General features: G+C 56.1%; 5 protein-coding genes across 5 annotated transcripts in view; 3 read left to right on the forward strand and 2 right to left on the reverse strand.

Moving 5' to 3' along the window:
* Positions 1-3,135, forward strand: part of PTSG_13166 (uncharacterized protein) — a 9,768-nt gene extending 6,633 nt beyond the window's left edge. The window contains exons 16-22 of the mRNA XM_004987598.1: positions 58-218; positions 631-803; positions 963-1,038; positions 1,201-1,329; positions 1,524-2,106; positions 2,320-2,585; positions 2,870-3,135. Coding sequence (XP_004987655.1) covers positions 58-218; positions 631-803; positions 963-1,038; positions 1,201-1,329; positions 1,524-2,106; positions 2,320-2,585; positions 2,870-2,938 — 1,457 coding nt within the window. The 3' untranslated portion in view covers positions 2,939-3,135. The remainder of the gene's footprint in view (positions 1-57; positions 219-630; positions 804-962; positions 1,039-1,200; positions 1,330-1,523; positions 2,107-2,319; positions 2,586-2,869) is intronic.
* On the reverse strand, positions 3,068-5,651 carry PTSG_11296 (uncharacterized protein). Its single transcript, XM_004987599.1, has 6 exons — positions 5,357-5,651; positions 4,984-5,204; positions 4,383-4,556; positions 4,089-4,199; positions 3,780-3,910; positions 3,068-3,529 (listed from the first exon to the last, which is right to left on the reverse strand). Exons 1-6 carry the CDS (start codon positions 5,490-5,492, stop codon positions 3,421-3,423), a joined length of 882 nt encoding a protein of 293 aa, XP_004987656.1. The 5' UTR covers positions 5,493-5,651; the 3' UTR covers positions 3,068-3,420.
* PTSG_13167 (uncharacterized protein) lies at positions 5,597-8,313 on the forward strand. Its single transcript, XM_004987600.1, has 4 exons — positions 5,597-5,915; positions 6,288-7,191; positions 7,563-7,610; positions 7,917-8,313. Exons 1-4 carry the CDS (start codon positions 5,794-5,796, stop codon positions 8,019-8,021), a joined length of 1,179 nt encoding a protein of 392 aa, XP_004987657.1. The 5' UTR covers positions 5,597-5,793; the 3' UTR covers positions 8,022-8,313.
* Positions 8,275-14,009, forward strand: PTSG_13168 (uncharacterized protein). The gene is made up of 13 exons (XM_004987601.1): positions 8,275-8,413; positions 8,639-8,697; positions 8,841-8,924; positions 9,274-9,352; positions 9,540-10,495; positions 10,821-10,924; positions 11,244-11,369; positions 11,583-11,735; positions 11,941-12,045; positions 12,267-12,455; positions 12,822-13,320; positions 13,517-13,574; positions 13,785-14,009. Exons 1-13 carry the CDS (start codon positions 8,343-8,345, stop codon positions 13,867-13,869), a joined length of 2,568 nt encoding a protein of 855 aa, XP_004987658.1. The 5' UTR covers positions 8,275-8,342; the 3' UTR covers positions 13,870-14,009.
* A 134-nt stretch (positions 14,010-14,143) lies between these two features.
* On the reverse strand, positions 14,144-15,754 carry PTSG_11299 (uncharacterized protein; the record flags this gene model as incomplete). The annotated part of the gene is made up of 1 exon (XM_004987602.1): positions 14,144-15,754. One exon carries the CDS (start codon positions 15,752-15,754, stop codon positions 14,144-14,146), a length of 1,611 nt encoding a protein of 536 aa, XP_004987659.1.
* Positions 15,755-16,061: the final 307 nt, after the last annotated feature.

Below are 16,061 nucleotides of genomic sequence, written 5' to 3' on the forward strand. Positions count from 1 at the left end.
ACACACACACGCACACGCATACACAACCTTCTCACGATATGTTGGAGGTGTTCACAGATGATAAGACGCTGCGGCAGCTGTACAGCACGCACAAGGACGACCCGAACATGATCCAACACATGATTGACGTGTTTGAGGACCGGTCTGAACGCGCCATCAAGGCTCGCCTCACGAAACTTGGACTCACCGTCAGCAGCAGCAAGGAGTGGTCGGAGCAGGTGCGCTCATCGTGCATTCGTCTCCCTCCCTGTCTGCTCGCGTCTCTGTGTGTGTGTGTGTCTGTGTGTGTCTGTGTGTGTCTGTGTGTGTATGTCTGTTTGTCTGTGTGTGTCTGGCTGTCTGTGTGTGTCTGTGTGTGTATGTCTGTTTGTCTGTGTGTGTCTGGCTGTCTGTGTGTGTCTGTGTGTGTCTGTCTGTCTGTCTGCCTCCCTGTCTGCTCGCGTCTCTGTGTATGTGCGCGTGCGTGTGTCGCTATCTCTGTTGCCTCGCCCTTCTCCCCTCGCCCTGTCAACCTCCCTCTCTGCCCCTCTGTGTCTCTGTCTGTGCCCCTTTCATTTTCCTCGTTGCAACCAACCTCTTATCTGAACCCATCCCTCCTCCCCCTCCCCCTCCTTGCCTCTCCTGCCACAGGAGGACAGCACCCTTCGCCGCCTGTTTGAGGAGCACCAGCACGACGACGACCCCGTCGAGGGAATTCTTCAGTCCGATGAACTGCCCGAGAACAAACTCGTTCGCACCCGTGTCCTCATTCGTCTCCGCAAACTTGGGCTCTACCAACGCCAGCGCTACAAGCACGCTAAGGAGTGAGTTGCCTTGGGTTGTGTATGTCTGCCTGTCTGTCTCTCTGTCTCTCTGTTCTGCCTTTCCCCCTGTCTGTCTGCCTGTTTTGTTCTGTGGCCGGACTTGAAAAGCTTCTGAATTGACATGTTCTCATTTACGACTCGTGCACTGTATTGCATCAGGGCGTGGACGGAAGAGGAATTGTCCGCCCTGCAGGAAGTGTGGAAGGAATGCAGTGACCTCCCTCTGCTTGGAAAGGTGCAATCCATGTTTCCCACGCAATGCACAGACTGCACTCCTCTTGTGTAATCCACGCACTCGCACACATTCACACACACATTCACACACACACACACATACATGCCGTTTTCAAGCACACACAACCTGTTCACGCCACCCCCCCCCCCGTTCCTGCGGCAGCTTGAGGTGCTGACGGGCGATCCGCGATTGTCATCGCGACGGGAGCGCGCAATTCGGCAGAAGTTGATTGAACTCGACCTTCTCCAGGACAAGAGGAGGAAACCGAAACAACAGCGCAGCACACAGCAGGTGCGCACATGTCGCTGCTGTCTCTCTGTCTCTCTCTCTCTGTCTGTCTGTGTATCGTCCTCTGTTTGTGTCTGTGTGCGTGCTTTACGCGTTGCCTCTCTAGTTTCCCCATGAGCTCCAGCTGTGTTTGGAATGTCGATTGCTTGACCGCGACCATGTACCATCACATCCACTTTTCTTGCCCTTCACCACAGGCATCTGCAACTGCACACAACGCGATGGGCTCGACCCACGACGGTGCTGGTGGCGATGAGAGTGACGACGACAGTGGAAATAATGATGATGATGACGATGATGATTATGATGATGATGATGAGGAGTGGCTGGAGAAGCGAAAGCCAAAGGGAAAGCCATCACGTCGCGAACAACGACACAAGCGCCGCAGCGGCCAGCAACACAACACACAATATGATGACGAGGATGACAGTGGAGACCAACATGCGCGCGCCAGCAAGCCTGATGCTCGTGCTGCCGATGGTGACGATGATGACAGCGATGGCAATGATGGTGGTGGCTCCAAGTCGAGTTACATTCAGGCGTTCCGGCGGCAGCGGGGCCGGCGACTGGGGTCCCAGGGACTCGCAAAGCGACGGGAGGCGGCGAGGCCAAAGGTGCGGCGCGTTGTTCCACTCGCCGACGATGACGACGACGATGCTGCCGTCCCATCTTCGCGTGTGCAGCCCACAACTGCTGCTGCTGCTGATGCTGCTGATGACGATGACAATGATGGCAGCGACGGTGACAACGACAACGCAACGGTGGCTCCCGCACAACCAGGTGTGTGTGTGTGTGTGTGTGTGTGTGTGTGTGTGTGTGTGTGTGTGTGTGTGTGTGTGTGTGTGTGTGTGTCCGTCTGCATTTGTAGTGTCCATCTGCATGTGTGTGTGTGTGTCTGATACCCGCTTGACCCCCCCCCTTCACCCCTTTCCTCAGACTATTCACTCTTCTACTGCATGTTCCTCGCCCCCCCCCCCTTTCGGCTTTCTCCAGCCCGCTCGATTCGCCGTGTCATCACTTCTGACGATGAAGATGACAGCGACGACGAGCCCGGTCGGGGTGGAAGCGATGGTGATGATGACCAGGAACCGACCAGCACAGCCGTCTCGACAGCCGTGACCCCACGCCGCAAGACCGCACCCCTCAACCTCATTCTTGATGACGACGATGATGACGAAGATGATGGTGGTGCTGGCAGTGATGCTGAGCTGGAGAGCAACCCCTTCCGTGCAGAGAAGACAAACGAGGACAAGGACGAGGTGAGTGTGTGTGTGTGTGTGTCTGTGTCTGTGTCTGTGTGTGTGTGTGCGTGTCTTTCTGTCTGTGTGTGTGTGTCTGTGTGTGTGTGTGTGACTCTCTGTCTGTGTGTGTGTGTCTTTCTGTCTGTGTGTCTGTATGTGTGTCTTTCTGTCTGTCTGTTTGGCTGTCTGTCTGTCTCCGTCCGTCCGTCACTCTGCCTCTGCTTCCTTCTCCCCCCCCCCCATTGTCCTCCCCGTCCCTCCTCGCTCACGTGTCCGCTGTGCATGGTCATTTTCCTCAACAGAACCCGAACAAGAGGGCCAAGACAGCAGCGGCGGAGGAAGCAGAAGACAACGAAATCGCAGCAGAGTGATTCATGTTGTATTTGTCTTGACATTAATTCGCCGTATTGCGTGTGGTGCGAGGGCTTGACAAGCTTCCCTCGGCCTGCCTCTGGTTCCCTGTTCTCTCCCACCTTTTGTTTTGTTTCTTTGCAATGCTTGTCTTGCTGTGCTGTATTGCGCTGCTACCCAACACAATGTCTTAAAAGCATTCAAAAACAAAACTGCACGCATGGGCTGACACAAAGAGGGCATGGGCTGTAACATCTGGCTGGCTCATGATGGTCGTGGAATGGGGAGAGAGTGTGTGTGCGTGTATGTGTGTGCGCGTGTGTCTGTATGTGTCTGTCTGTGTGTCTGTGTGTTTCTGTCTGTGCCTGTGAGTTTGTGTGTCTGCATGAATACCCAAGATGAAAGGAGACAAATACCAACCACGCCGCGTGTTGTTTCAAAGCACTGCCATCGCGCGCTTGCTCGTGTTTTGTGTTGTGATGTGTCAACACACCACGCGTTGTCATTGTGCCTTCTTGGCCTTGTGGGCGGTGCCGCTGCTCCGGTTCATGTCCACGAGTGCGGCGCTCATGGCGGCGCGTGTTCGATCGCGCAACCGCTCGACCGTCGGCCTGAAGCGAGAGGGGGTGAGGGGGCGCACTGGCGATGAGCAGTGAAGCAGCAGCAATGAACAAGAGGATACACGCACGCACACATACGCAGAAACGCACAGAAACAAACACAAACACACACACAAAAAAAAATCACACTCACACACTCACACACACACACACACACACACTCACTCACTCACACAACGCACACGCACACACACACACACGCACACACGCACACACACACACACACACTCACACAACTTACTCTGTGTGTGGGCGGATTGGATCGAGGACGCGAATGGTGATAGTGCCGGAGGAGAAGAGAAAGACGTCCGAGTTGTAGATGCCAGTCGTCGGGTCCGTGTACTCCGACAACACAATCGGCACAACAGGAACCTGTACCAACGGGTGTTGCGGCGTCGTGGTGGCGTGAACAAACAACCAGGGAACAATCACGCCAGCTCCAGCACCCCGTGCAACACGAGCAACACCGCTTAACGCAAACACAAAGTGCACAGGCCCCTGCTTTTCAAACCCCCCCCCCTACACACGCGCGCGCACACACAACACGCACGTTGGCTTGACGGGCGAGATGGAAGGCGCCTTTCTTGAACGGCAAGAGGCCGCCGTGGCGGTTGCGTGTACCCTCTGGGAACACAGCCACGCTCAGCTTGTCATTAGTCACCTAAGGTTGCAGTCGTTCCAGAATGTGAGCACTCAAGCGACGTCTCAGAACTGCATCAACTTTGCAGGAGCAGGAACGCCGTGCGCACAAGCACAAGCACCCAGGTACAGGAACACAGCACACATGAGCACGAGCACTCAGGTACACGTACACAAGTACACAAGCACGTGGTGTGTGACGTACGCGCTGTGCAGCGGCAGCCATGGATGCGACGCTGGAGGCGTGGTTCTTGCGGTCGATGAGGATGGCGTCGGTGAGCCAGAGGATGAACCCGATGCCGGGCATCAGCAACAACGACCGCTTGGCCACAATCACCATGTCTGTTGGCACGTTGGTTGCCATCACCATGCTGTCCAGCTGTGTGCATGAGTATGTGTGTGTGTTAATGTGTGTGTGTGTTAATGTGTGTGTGTGTGTGTTCATGTGTGTGTGTGTGTTCATGTGTGTTAGTGTTTGTGTGTGTGTTAATGTGTGTGTGTGTTCATGTGTGTTAGTGTTTGTGTGTGTGTGTGCGTGTGTTAGTGTTAGTGTGTCAGTGTTAGTGTGTGTGTGTGTGTTTGTGTGTGTGTGTTCGTGTGTGCGAAAGTTGAACGCAAACGTGTAAAGCAGGGAGAACATGAGGATGGTTAGAAGCGCGACTCGTATGTGAATTGAACTTGTGCTGAATCCCGAACAATGCAACTCCAACGCAGTTGTACCACAACTCTCAGTATCACGCACACGCACACACACACACGCACTCATGCACACACGCACAAGTACACACGCACACATGTAGGCGCACCTGGCTTTGGTGGTTGAGGACAAAGATGTACGGCTGGTGCCCGCTTCGGATGAGGTCAACCCTGCCTTCCAGCTTGTACTTGACGCCGATGAACGGCAGCGATGCCTCGCCAGGAATCCACAGCAGGTCTGCGGGCAGGCCACGCTGGATGCCAAGGAGTCTCCGAACCACCGTAATGGGAACCACGACCAGGAACAGCAATATCAAGAACACGGAAATGCCTGTTGGAAGCAAGGTGTGACCAGCAGTCAGCGTGGTTTATTGTCAAAGCCACACATGCACACGCGCACGCACATGCACACGCGCACGCACATGCACACGCGCACGCACATGCACACAGCAAAGAAGGCAAGCACACAACCCCCTTGCTTACCGAGCGTGAACTTGACGTAGAACTTGATCTTGCGCAGCAGGCCTGGTTTGGCCACTGCTGTAGCTGTGCTCGTTGCTGCTGTCGCTGCTGCTGTTTCTGCTGCTGCAGCTGGCGCTGCTCTCTCTTCTTTCCCCATCTCGTCGTACACGTGTGAATGGTGTCGACAACGCTCGCTTGCTCGCTCGCTCGTCTGCAACCAACAGCAGTGATGTGACCAGCAGTGTGTGATGTGATGTATGTCACCTTGCTTGACCAACAACAGACTTGTTGGTGGCGGTTATCGGGAGAGGACAGCACAAATTGAAAGTGCTGTGTCCTGCCTGTGTTCTGTTGAGAGACAGCAGTGGTTGGTTGTGGACGCACGCATTCTCGAGAGCACACATCGTTTGTCACTGCGGACAGCACCGACAGCAGATCACACGGGAGGACAGACGGCGATGCGAGTGCGGGTCGTGTGGAACGATGGGTCACGCATGAACCTGCGGATCACTGCGGCCATCTCCACCCCTGTGGGTGACTTTTGCCAGCTCGCTCAAGTACAGCTTGGCGCACCTCTACCGTAAGCCCAGTGTGTGTGTGTCTGTGTGTGTGTGTGTGTGTGTGTGTGTGTGTGTGTGTATCTGTGTGTGTGTGTGTGTGTCTGTGTGTTTGTCTGTCTGTGTGTCTGTCTGTCTGTCTGTGTGTCTGTGTGTGTCTGTCTGTCTGTCTGTCTGTATGTCTGTCTGTGTGTGTGTCTGTCTGTGTGTGTGTCTGTGTGTGTGTGTCTGTCTGTCTGTCTGTCTGTCTGTGTGTGCGTGTCTGTCTGTCTGTCTGTGTTGTCCACTTCCTGCTCACATCGTCGTCCACAACCCCCACCGCCACCTTGTCTTCTTGTTTCACCCTTGTTAATACTCACACACACGAACACACAAACACACGTCCACGCTTGCAGTGACAACGCCGTGTTATCGTTGAACGGCAAGACCCCCCTCGGCCACACACCTGCGACGCCGTTGTCAGCGCTCGGCATCTGCAGTGGCGACCTCGTGTACATCATGTGCCCCTCCACAGCACCACCCGCCGCATTAGCGTCTTCCTCCTCCTCCTCAACAGCAACAACAACAGCAGCAAGAGCAACAACAACGACAACATCGCGTCCGCAACAACACCAGCAACAAGAAGCACGCAGGCAGCAGGACACAGCATTGCTGTCGACAGGAATGGACGTTCGGCCGGACACCACAGCATCTAGTTCGGCGAACACCAGGCCAGCGGCCACGGCAACCTCTCGTCGCCGGCGAAAGCCAGTCTGCACGCTCCCAGAGCCCACGCGCCGGTTCTTTGAGGAGATGCAAGAGACGCTGTCATCGCTGGACACGCAGCTCGATGCGCGCGGGCGGACAATGGTTGCCGCTGTGCTAGCTGTGCAGCTGCTGTGTCAGCAGCAGGGCCTTGCCCTCGTGTCGCAGGACGGCTCTGTCAAGCGCACGCTCGATGACACGGACGTGTTCCTCGCTGCGCTGAGCGCGCGTGACGCGGAGGTGGCAAGGCTCTGCTTCGCTGCCCAAGCGATCAAGGAACAGAACCGCACAGCTCACACCATCCACTTGGTCTTGGTGATGATGCTCGACTCGCTGGTTGTCCGCGTGTCTGCGGTGCGGCAGCCGAGCAGCGCCGATGGAGACGCCAAGGCTGGGTGCTCGCCACACCACCAGCTCAAGTTGGGCCTTTGCCTTGGAGGGCCCCTCTTGCGGCATGGACTGAAGCCTTCACCAACAGCAGACCCACTGTCCCTCACCATCGCGGCACTCTGCAAATCATTTGTCACGCCCTCTTACTTCTCCCGCACCTTCCTGGTCAGTGTTTGTGTGTCTGTGTGTCTGTCTGAGTGTGTGTGGGGGGGGTTGTCTGTGTGTGTGCGGGGTTGTCTGTCTGTCTGTCTGTCTGTTTGTGTGTGGGTTTGTCTGTCTGTCTGTCTATCTTTCTGTGTGCATGTTTGTCTGCCTGCCTGTCTATCTTTCTGTGTGTGTGTGTGTGTGTGTGTGTGTGTGTCTGTTTATGAACATCGTTGTGCCCCGACCGCTTGCCACCTCTCACGTTCCCCTCCCCCTCCTTCACGTCCTTTCACACGCACACACCACCCTCCCTCGCTTTCCTTTCCTCCTCACAATCTCGTCTTCACCCTCATGCACCCACGCGCCTCCTCGCCATTCCACCAACCACGCAGGATCGCGTGGTTCATCGCTGCGCAGTCACGCTCGCAGCAGCGCCGCCGGTGCGTCAACTTGTGCGCATGTGCCCTTCCTTCCCTTCACCTCAGTTCACATTACTCCTTCTTCGTTCATTCACCGTTCGTTACTTGTACTGGCACACACACACACACACACACACACACACACACACACACACACACACACACACACACACACACACACACACACATAAACACACATAAACACACATACACACACACATATGCACACACACACACACACAGAGCTCACGGCATGCTTGCGTTTTTCCTCCCTCTCCCCTCCCCCTCCGCCATGCCACATCTGTCCTTGTCCCCATGCGTATGCAGAGCGATTCGCTGCAAGGCCAACCCCAGGAAATCTTGGACCACATCAGCTCTTTCCTCCCCGCAACGTCAAAGCAGGCCTTGTGCGCCGCACTATCTCCGCCCTAAGCAAGAAAAAAAAAAAGGCACGACAACAAGAAACAACGAACAATCAGAGTGCCATCCAAGGCCTTGTGGCTGCTCCGTGCTCTTGCTTCTTCTCTTTCCTCTCACCTGTCGTCTCATGTCATGTCACTGCCTGCTGCGCTTGCTGTGTCCTTGCTTTGCTGCTCCCACCTGGCTCTGCAGATTTTTATGAGAAGATATACGTCAATTGTCACAACTTTTGTGAATTTTGCGCGCTCTCCCCCACCCCAACAAACAGACGTCAATTCTCCCTTGCTGCTAACACCACCCCATCCATTCACACCCAACGCACCAAACCATACAATGGATGCGGTGACAGCCGCGAGGAAGCAGGCAGCGTTCAAGCGCGGTCGCCGCCGCAGCGCCCCTGACCTGTACGTGTGCACCGCGAGGTCGTATCGAGGGAAGGAGGGAAGGGGAGAGCACGGCTCACTGGAAGAACTCTGCTGGTTGCTTGGTTGTGTGGTTGTTATTGTGTGGTTGTTGTGTTGTTTTGTGTGGTTTTGGATAAAATGCAGTGGCTGCGGTGTGGCCTGATGGCGTCCTCATGCGCCCACACACCACATTACCCTTCGTGCGTGTGTGTATGGGTACTTCAGGGCTGCGGACATGAACATCTTCCCTGTCGAGATGAAAGTGCGTCGCGACCAAGACATCGGTGAGAGCAAGTGTGCACCTACGCTGTGGCCTTGGGTTGCATGCATGCTTGGAAGCAAGACGCTTTCGGGCGTGATGCTCACTTGTGCGGGTCGACAGGACGTGTACCCGTGTACTTCACGCTCGTACTTTGCATGCTTGCAGGCATCCAACTCAAAGCTGGGCGCACACGGTCTGGCCATGACCTCGGCGTCGTCGTTGGCGGCATCGTCGCAGGCACCCCTGCAGGTGGGTTTAAGCTGTTGTTGTTATTGCGCTGGTGTTGTGATTGCGCTGGTGCTGTTGTTGTTGATTGCGCTGTTACTGCGATGGCATTCTGTGTCTAGTAGGTGTCTTCCAGTCTTCCTGCCGTTGTGCTTGTGTGTGATTGAAAGGTGTTGGCTGTGACCTTGATGCACAATTTGTGAGGTCAACCACAGCAACCACGTGTGCTGGTTGTGTGGCACCATGCACCCACGAACCGTGAATAACTTGCCCATTCGCTCCTTCCTTACACGCATTTGTCACTCGTTATGCACCGTCTTCCCCGTGCCCCACAACCATTGCACTCTTTTGTTCATTCTTCGACCCGTTTCAGATAAGCTCGGACAGCTTCACGTCGATGACCTCTTGCTCAGTGTCAATCACCAGCCCCTTGAAGGCGTGACCAACGTGGAGTAAGCATCTCTCGGCTTCTCGCTGCTACATGTTTGCCGCTGCGTATCCCTCTCCTTCCCTCCCCCTCCCCCCCCCCCCCGCCCGGGCGGCTTGACAGTAACCGCACTACAGCTTTTCATGTGTGCTTACACACCAGCGATTGCCTCACCACCCACCACATCCCCACACCACCCACCACCTCCTCAGGGCCGTGTCGCTGCTCAAGCGGGCTGTCACGTCGGGTGAGGTGCAGCTTCTCATTGGCCGGCCGATGCATGACAGCAAGACAAACAGCCCAAACGACAGCGGGTCTAACCTCGACAGCCCCCGAACCCGCGCCCGCCGCGCCCGCCGCCTCCCGTCCCGGCCACCAGGTGCCCCCGCATCAGCCACGCCGTCCCCGCCGACAACGGCTGCGGGCCCACGACGTCACCAGTCGCACCACCGCCAGCAACAAAGGCAACAACATCTGCTGCTGCAGCAGCAACATGTGCCACAGCAACAACATGTGCCGCTCACAACCACCGATGACGAGGAGCATGCTGTGCCGGCAGCGGGCGCGGTGCAGCGTGAGCGACCGTCCCCAATCCACCCACAACGCGAGCACTTTGTTCGCGTGGTGCTCAGCGGGCAGGGCCTCGGCCTGCAGGTGCACCCCTCCCACGAAGATACAGAGGCGTGCGTCATCGCCGTCTCTGCCACCGGAGATGCGGCGCGCGCTGGGCTGGCGGATGGCATGATCCTCAGGGCCATCAACGGACGCAGAACAGACGATATGGCCGTCCAGGATGCACGCCGCGTGCTGGCGACCCTCTCCCGCAAGCGCGCGCTCAACCCCGCTGCCGTTGAGCTTGAGCCAACGGGCCGCCCCATCGGCATCACGCTGGCAGAGGCGGAGCCCGGCTTTGGTGTGCGCATTGCTGCCGTGCTTGACGGCAGCGTGGCGGCGGAGGATGGGCGGTTGGAGGCTGGCGACGTGATCACCAGCATCAATGACCTGGCAACCACAAACATGCGCGCCGGGCAGGTAGCACACGTGATGAAGCGGTGCAGTGCACGTGGGGAAGCAATTCGCCTCGATGTGCGCCGCGACACGGCCGCGTTTCTCGTGTCCCTCCCACCAGATGCAATCAGTGTTCCATCCGATGCTGAGACTTCCTCAGGTGTCTGTGTGTGTGTGTGTGTGTGTGTGTGTGTGTGTGTGTGTGTGGGTGTGTGTGGGTGTGTGGGTGTGTGGGTGTGGGTGTGGGTGTGGGTGTGTGGGTGTCTGTGTCTGTGTCTGTGTCTGTGTCTGTGTCTGTGTGTGTCTGTCTGTCTGTCTGTCTGTCTATGCGTGTCTCTGTGTGTCTGTGTGTGTGTGTCTGTGTGTGTGTCTGTCTGTGCACATGTGTGTGCTTCACGATGCTTGTGCCCTTCACAACCTCCCCTTACCGCGCCACCTTGCACCTGTCCGCCACGCCTGCTGCACCCCCTCGTGTGCCTCGACAGCGTCGGAGGTTGAGGATTCGCCCAAGCGCCGCATGCCACGCCGCTCCACAGGCCGCCCCGGCCGCCGCAGACGCAGGCGCGTGCCTCTCTCGGAGATCTTCGAGGTCACTCATAGAGTCGTGTGCCTGTGTCTCTGTGTCTGTGTCTGTGTCTCTGTCTGTGTATGTGCATTTGTCTGTCCGCCAACGCTTTCTTCTTTGCTTTTTCGGCTTTCGTCGTGTTGCGCTTGCTTGTTGTGGGCCATTTTGATTTCCCCACTTTGCTCGCATCATCATTCTTCTCATTCGTTACCACTTTTCGATGGATTGTTGTGTCACAACACCACAACGCACGGATTGTCTGATTGTTGCACTGTATCTATGCTGCCCAACTGACATGTTCCCTCTCTGCGCATGTGTGCGCGTGCGTGTGTGTCCTGTGCAGCACATGGGGACGGCGCTGACGGAGGAGCAGAAGGACATGGTGGCGCGGCAACTTCTTCCGGACGAACACGGAAACGTTGACCCTGATGATGTCAAGCACGCCGTGCGCATGGTCCTGGAGGACACGGTGAGCCGAATCTGTTGTTGTTAGCGTGGACCACACCACATACACACACGCACACGGACACGCACACACACACACACGCACGGACACGCATGCATACATACACACACACATACACACACGTACACAAACACACACCTACACATGCACACACTCTCTGTCACACGCACTCATTTCTCCCCCACCCCCACCCCCCCCCCTCCTGATACCTTGCAGGAGAGCGAAGCGGGGGAATCGTTTGTGTCTGCGGACGACACTGCGGACGAGCCCGCTGTTGCGCCAGGGTCAACGCGCATTCTGGAGAGGCGCATTCGCACGCTGAGTCAGCAGAATCACGTGTTGCGGCAACAGCTCAAAGCAACGCAAGAGGTGCGTTGAAGAGAGACATGCTGCACATACTGATGCTCACCCTCATTCCTGCTTCCTGCTTTGCTCTTTCGCTTGCTTCCTTTGTGGAGTCACGTACATGTACACCCGCACGCACGTCACTTTTCATTTACTTACACGCACATGGCCATTCACGCATGCACACACATGCACACACATGCACACTCATGCACACACACGTGTAAAGCGCGTGGAAACGCTGGAATCGGAGCGAGACGACGCCGTCACAAAGGCGCACCTGACAGACGAGGCGCAAACACAATCACGCCGCATTGAGGACGATTATCAAGAGGTGTGTGTTAATGCAGCCAGCGTCCTCGCTCTGCTTGATCTCATTCAGTCATTGCCAAAGTGGCTGCCGTCCATATCTTGCATACATCTGCAGACACACACACACACGCGCACAAATACGGACATACGCGAAATTGCACACACATACACACTCACACACACACACACACACGCATGCACCACGTGTGCACATAACCTCCATTGCTTGCTGGCTTGCTGCAGATTGTTGGGTTGCTGGAGGCCGAGGTGGCGCACCTGCGCGCCCAATTGCAGAGCAGTCCAGACAAGAAGGACGCGACGCTCGCTGCCCTGCGCCAACGCGTGCTCGTGCTTGGTGTGCAGCTCAATAAGGCCGTTGCTGCAAAGAACACTGTCCAGTCCGCCTGCGACACCCTTCGCGAATTCATCGACGTGCGTTTGTGTCTGTGTCTGTATGTATGTATGTATGTATGTATGTATGTATGTATGTATGTATGTATGTATGTATGTATGTATGTATGTATGTATGTATGTATGTATGTGTGTATGTATGTATGTATGTATGTATGTGTGTGTATGTATGTATGTATGTATGTATGTATGTATGTATGTATGTATGTATGTATGTATGTATGTATGTATGTATGTATGTGTGTGTGTGTTTGTGTGGCTCAGCCACTGCCGATGCAAGCACCAAATTGCTGCCGGCAAACAACACACCGCACTTGCTTTTTTTGCTCACCCACCATCGTCCACCCACGCTCCTACTCCCCTGCACGCATGGCGCCACCACCACAGAGGGTCCATCGGCGGCTGAGCGTGGCCGGCACCCAGAAACTGTCTGCCGACCGCAGCCTTGCTGTGCGTGAGGACGGCACGTTGCTTCACCGCCCGTCCGAGGGGCCCCTGCCACCTGCTGCGCCATGGGCTGCTGGCGACTTCTGCCTCGCCCCTTGCTCCCTGCACAACGGCCAGCTGCGCCCAGCCGTGATTGAGGCGATTGCTCTGACCGGCGAGGTGGCCCAGGTCAGGTACCAGGAGTACGACGACGTACCTGTTGTGGAGACCGTCTCCGTTGCACACCTCCGCCCCCTGGAACAGCAGCGCCACTTTGTCGTGCATTCTGCCCGCGACGGTGACTTGGCCCGTCGGTCTGTGCGTCGCGCAGGCCCAGGCGGTGCTGGTGGTGATGCGATAGTGCGTGGTGAGACGACGTTTCTCTCGCCAACAGAGAAGATGATTCTCGAAGATTGTGAAGAGACAAGCAGACGCGTCACCACCATCTTGGAGAAGCAGCGTACGTACACCTGTGTGGTTGTCTACCTTCGACTTTGTGTATGTGTATGTGTGTGTGTCTGTGTTTGTGTTTGTGTGTATGTGTGTGTGTGTGTGGGTGTGCGTGTGTTTTGGGGGTTTACTGCTGTTGGTATTCACGTCGGCCACCCTCTCACCCCTTTACCCTGGCTTGCACGTCCATGTTCCATAACGTGCAGCGCTCCCGTTTGGTTGGGAGGAGGCATACACGGCTTCAGGAGTCAAGTATTACATCAAGTAAGTGCAGGCGCCACTCTCGCTGCTATGTGTGTGTGTGTGTGTGTGTGTGTGTGTGTGTGTGTGTGTGTGTGTGTGCGTTTGTGTGTTACTGCTGCTCTGTGAGTGTCACGCATACACACACACACACACAAGTATACACGCGCATTTGCACACTAACGCACTCACTCGCTCACACCTTCTCATGTGCACTTGTATCTGCTCCGCCAGTCACGCGACCCAGACAACGCAGTGGACGCACCCGGCATCAAACGCAGTGGACCAGCTGGTGCAACAGCCATCAGCCGCACTTTGAAGCGACACATCTCAAAATCAACGCCTTTATTTGCTTTTTCTCACGTTGATGGCATGGCATGACATGATAGATAAAGCAAGACAACCAGACAAGCGCATGTGGTATCAACATCACAGACAAACAATAAAACGAAGCAGAAAGCGATTCATGAATGTGAGTGCGTGTGTGTGCGTGTGAGTGCATGTGTGCGTGTGAGTGCGTGCGTGTGTGTGTGATTGTGTGATTGTGTGATTGTGTGAGTGTATGTGTGTATGCGTTGTTCGTGAGTTGCACATCAAACACAAGCCTCAGCGTCAGTAGTGGCGATGGCGTCGCTGTCTTTGGCATCTTCAAAGCTCTCAGGCTCGACGGCGCTGGTGCCATCCTCCTTGTCGTGGTCGATGGCCTCCTCTGTGCCTTCTTCGTTGCCACCATCGGTTGTTTCCTTGCTGTTGTTGACGTCGGTAGCGGTGTCGTTGATGTCAGGGATGATGGTGGCATCTTCATCACCCTCCTCCTCCTCCTTCTCCTCCTCCACGGCAGCGGTACCATCCTTCGTGCCGTCGTCCTCTCCGCCATTGGCTGCTTCCTCGGCACCGTGCTCGTCGTCCTTGCTGTTGTCGACGTCGGTAGCGGTGTCGTTGATGTCAGGAATGATGGTGGCGTCTTCATCACCCTCCTCCTCCTCCTTCTCCTCCTCCACGGCAGCGGTACCATCCTTCGTGCCGTCGTCCTCTCCGCCATTGACTGCTTCCTCGGCACCGTGCTCGTCGTCCTTGCTGCTGTCGACGTCGGTAGCGGTGGCGGTGTTGTTGATGTCGTCTTCGTCGTCAAAGGTCTCCATCTCAATCATGACGTCGTCCGCACGGGTCAGGGCAAAGTCAAAGTCGGCCACGGTCAGGAGCTCAGGCTCTGCAGTGTCAGCGCAGCTGGCGCCCTTGGTGCATGCGTCCACTGCGTCGACGACGTGCGCGCTGGATGCTGCTTTGGCGCTCCCCTCAGCACAGCGGTCATCTTCAGCATCATTGACCACCTTCTGCTGTTGCTGTTGCTGCTGCTGTCGCTGCGTCTTGCTCTGCTTCTTCTTCTTCTTCCTGGCCCTCTGCTCCTTCAGCTTGCGCCGATCTTCTTCCTCCCACTCTTTCAGCTCACGCATCTTCTGTTGCTGCCACTCCCGAATCTCCTGGTACGACTCATCCACCTCCTGGCGCAGCCGCTCTTCGCGTAGCTCAAGCTCCTCGATGAACGCTTGTCGCTTGAATCGCGGAGTCTCCCAGAACGTGTCGGCCATGAAGAAGTAATACTCGCCATTCCCCGTGGCTTGGCTCCAGTAGCGGTGGGCTCGGTTGTACCACCGAATTGCCTTCTTGACGTACCCCCGGTACTTGAGCTGGGAGTAGAGGCAGCGCGCCAGCTCGAAGAGAAACATGTTGTGCCTGAATCTGAACACCTTCGCCTCCTCCTCACCGCCCAGGAGCTCCTTCAGCTCCGCCATCGATTCAAGAGGATCCACGTAGCCATAGAACCTCTTCCACTTCCGCTTGTAGTGTTCCTCTTCAACAAGGTAGCTCTCCACAGCCCAGGCCATCGAGATATACTCCAGCTCTCTCCGCAGCTCGAACATTGTGATGTGACCGTAATCCGTGTTCCACCATATCTTCTCCAGCTGCTTGATGTGCTTCAGCTCGATCCACACGGGCAGCACGGGGTGGTGTCCGTGGCTGTACTTGATGAATTTCACCCTGAGCTGTCGGCGCACCTGCCGCACGTCGCCTCTGCGGAAGGCGTCTTTCGTCGCGGGCCAGTCCACATCAACAGTGTTGTCGCCGAGCAAGCACGCCGGCAGCAACCCGATCCGGTACTTGCGGTATGCCCGCACCTTCCGGTGATACTCTCTCTCGCTCATCTCGTGTTGAGCAGGGGTAAGAAGAACGAAAGCTGGGGTCGTTGAGGGTTGAAGAGGAAGAGGAAGAGGAGTGCTGGAGTGGTGTGCGCGTGCGTGTGTGCGTGCGTGTGTGTGTGTGCGATAGAGGGTGGAAAGAGAAGAGGAACAGGAAGAAGGATGGCGTGTGCGTGAGGTTAAGAAGAAGGGGAAAGGAAAGAGGTGGTGGTGGTGGTGGTGGTGGTGGTGGTGATGGTGTGTGTATGTGTATGTGTGTGTGTGTGTGTGTGTGTGTGTGTGTGTGTGTGTGTGTGTGTGTGTGTGTGTGTGT

The sequence above is a fragment of the Salpingoeca rosetta genome, assembly GCF_000188695.1.
Source record: "Salpingoeca rosetta unplaced genomic scaffold supercont1.43, whole genome shotgun sequence".
Lineage (NCBI taxonomy): Eukaryota > Choanoflagellata > Craspedida > Salpingoecidae > Salpingoeca > Salpingoeca rosetta.

Coding starts and splice junctions, on each gene's coding strand:
- PTSG_11296 (XM_004987599.1), bottom strand. CDS start 5,492: ATGGGGAAAGAAGAGAGAGCAGCGCCAGCTGCAGCAGCAGAAACAGCA. Junction 5,205..5,356: donor CTACGTCAAGTTCACGCTCG/GTAAGCAAGGGG, acceptor TGCTTCCAACAG/GCATTTCCGTGTTCTTGATA. Junction 3,530..3,779: donor CCAATCCGCCCACACACAGA/GTAAGTTGTGTG, acceptor CTCTCGCTTCAG/GCCGACGGTCGAGCGGTTGC.
- PTSG_13167 (XM_004987600.1), top strand. CDS start 5,794: ATGCGAGTGCGGGTCGTGTGGAACGATGGGTCACGCATGAACCTGCGG. Junction 5,916..6,287: donor CAGCTTGGCGCACCTCTACC/GTAAGCCCAGTG, acceptor CCACGCTTGCAG/TGACAACGCCGTGTTATCGT. Junction 7,192..7,562: donor ACTTCTCCCGCACCTTCCTG/GTCAGTGTTTGT, acceptor CCAACCACGCAG/GATCGCGTGGTTCATCGCTG.
- PTSG_13168 (XM_004987601.1), top strand. CDS start 8,343: ATGGATGCGGTGACAGCCGCGAGGAAGCAGGCAGCGTTCAAGCGCGGT. Junction 11,370..11,582: donor GCATGGTCCTGGAGGACACG/GTGAGCCGAATC, acceptor GATACCTTGCAG/GAGAGCGAAGCGGGGGAATC. Junction 12,456..12,821: donor CCCTTCGCGAATTCATCGAC/GTGCGTTTGTGT, acceptor CCACCACCACAG/AGGGTCCATCGGCGGCTGAG.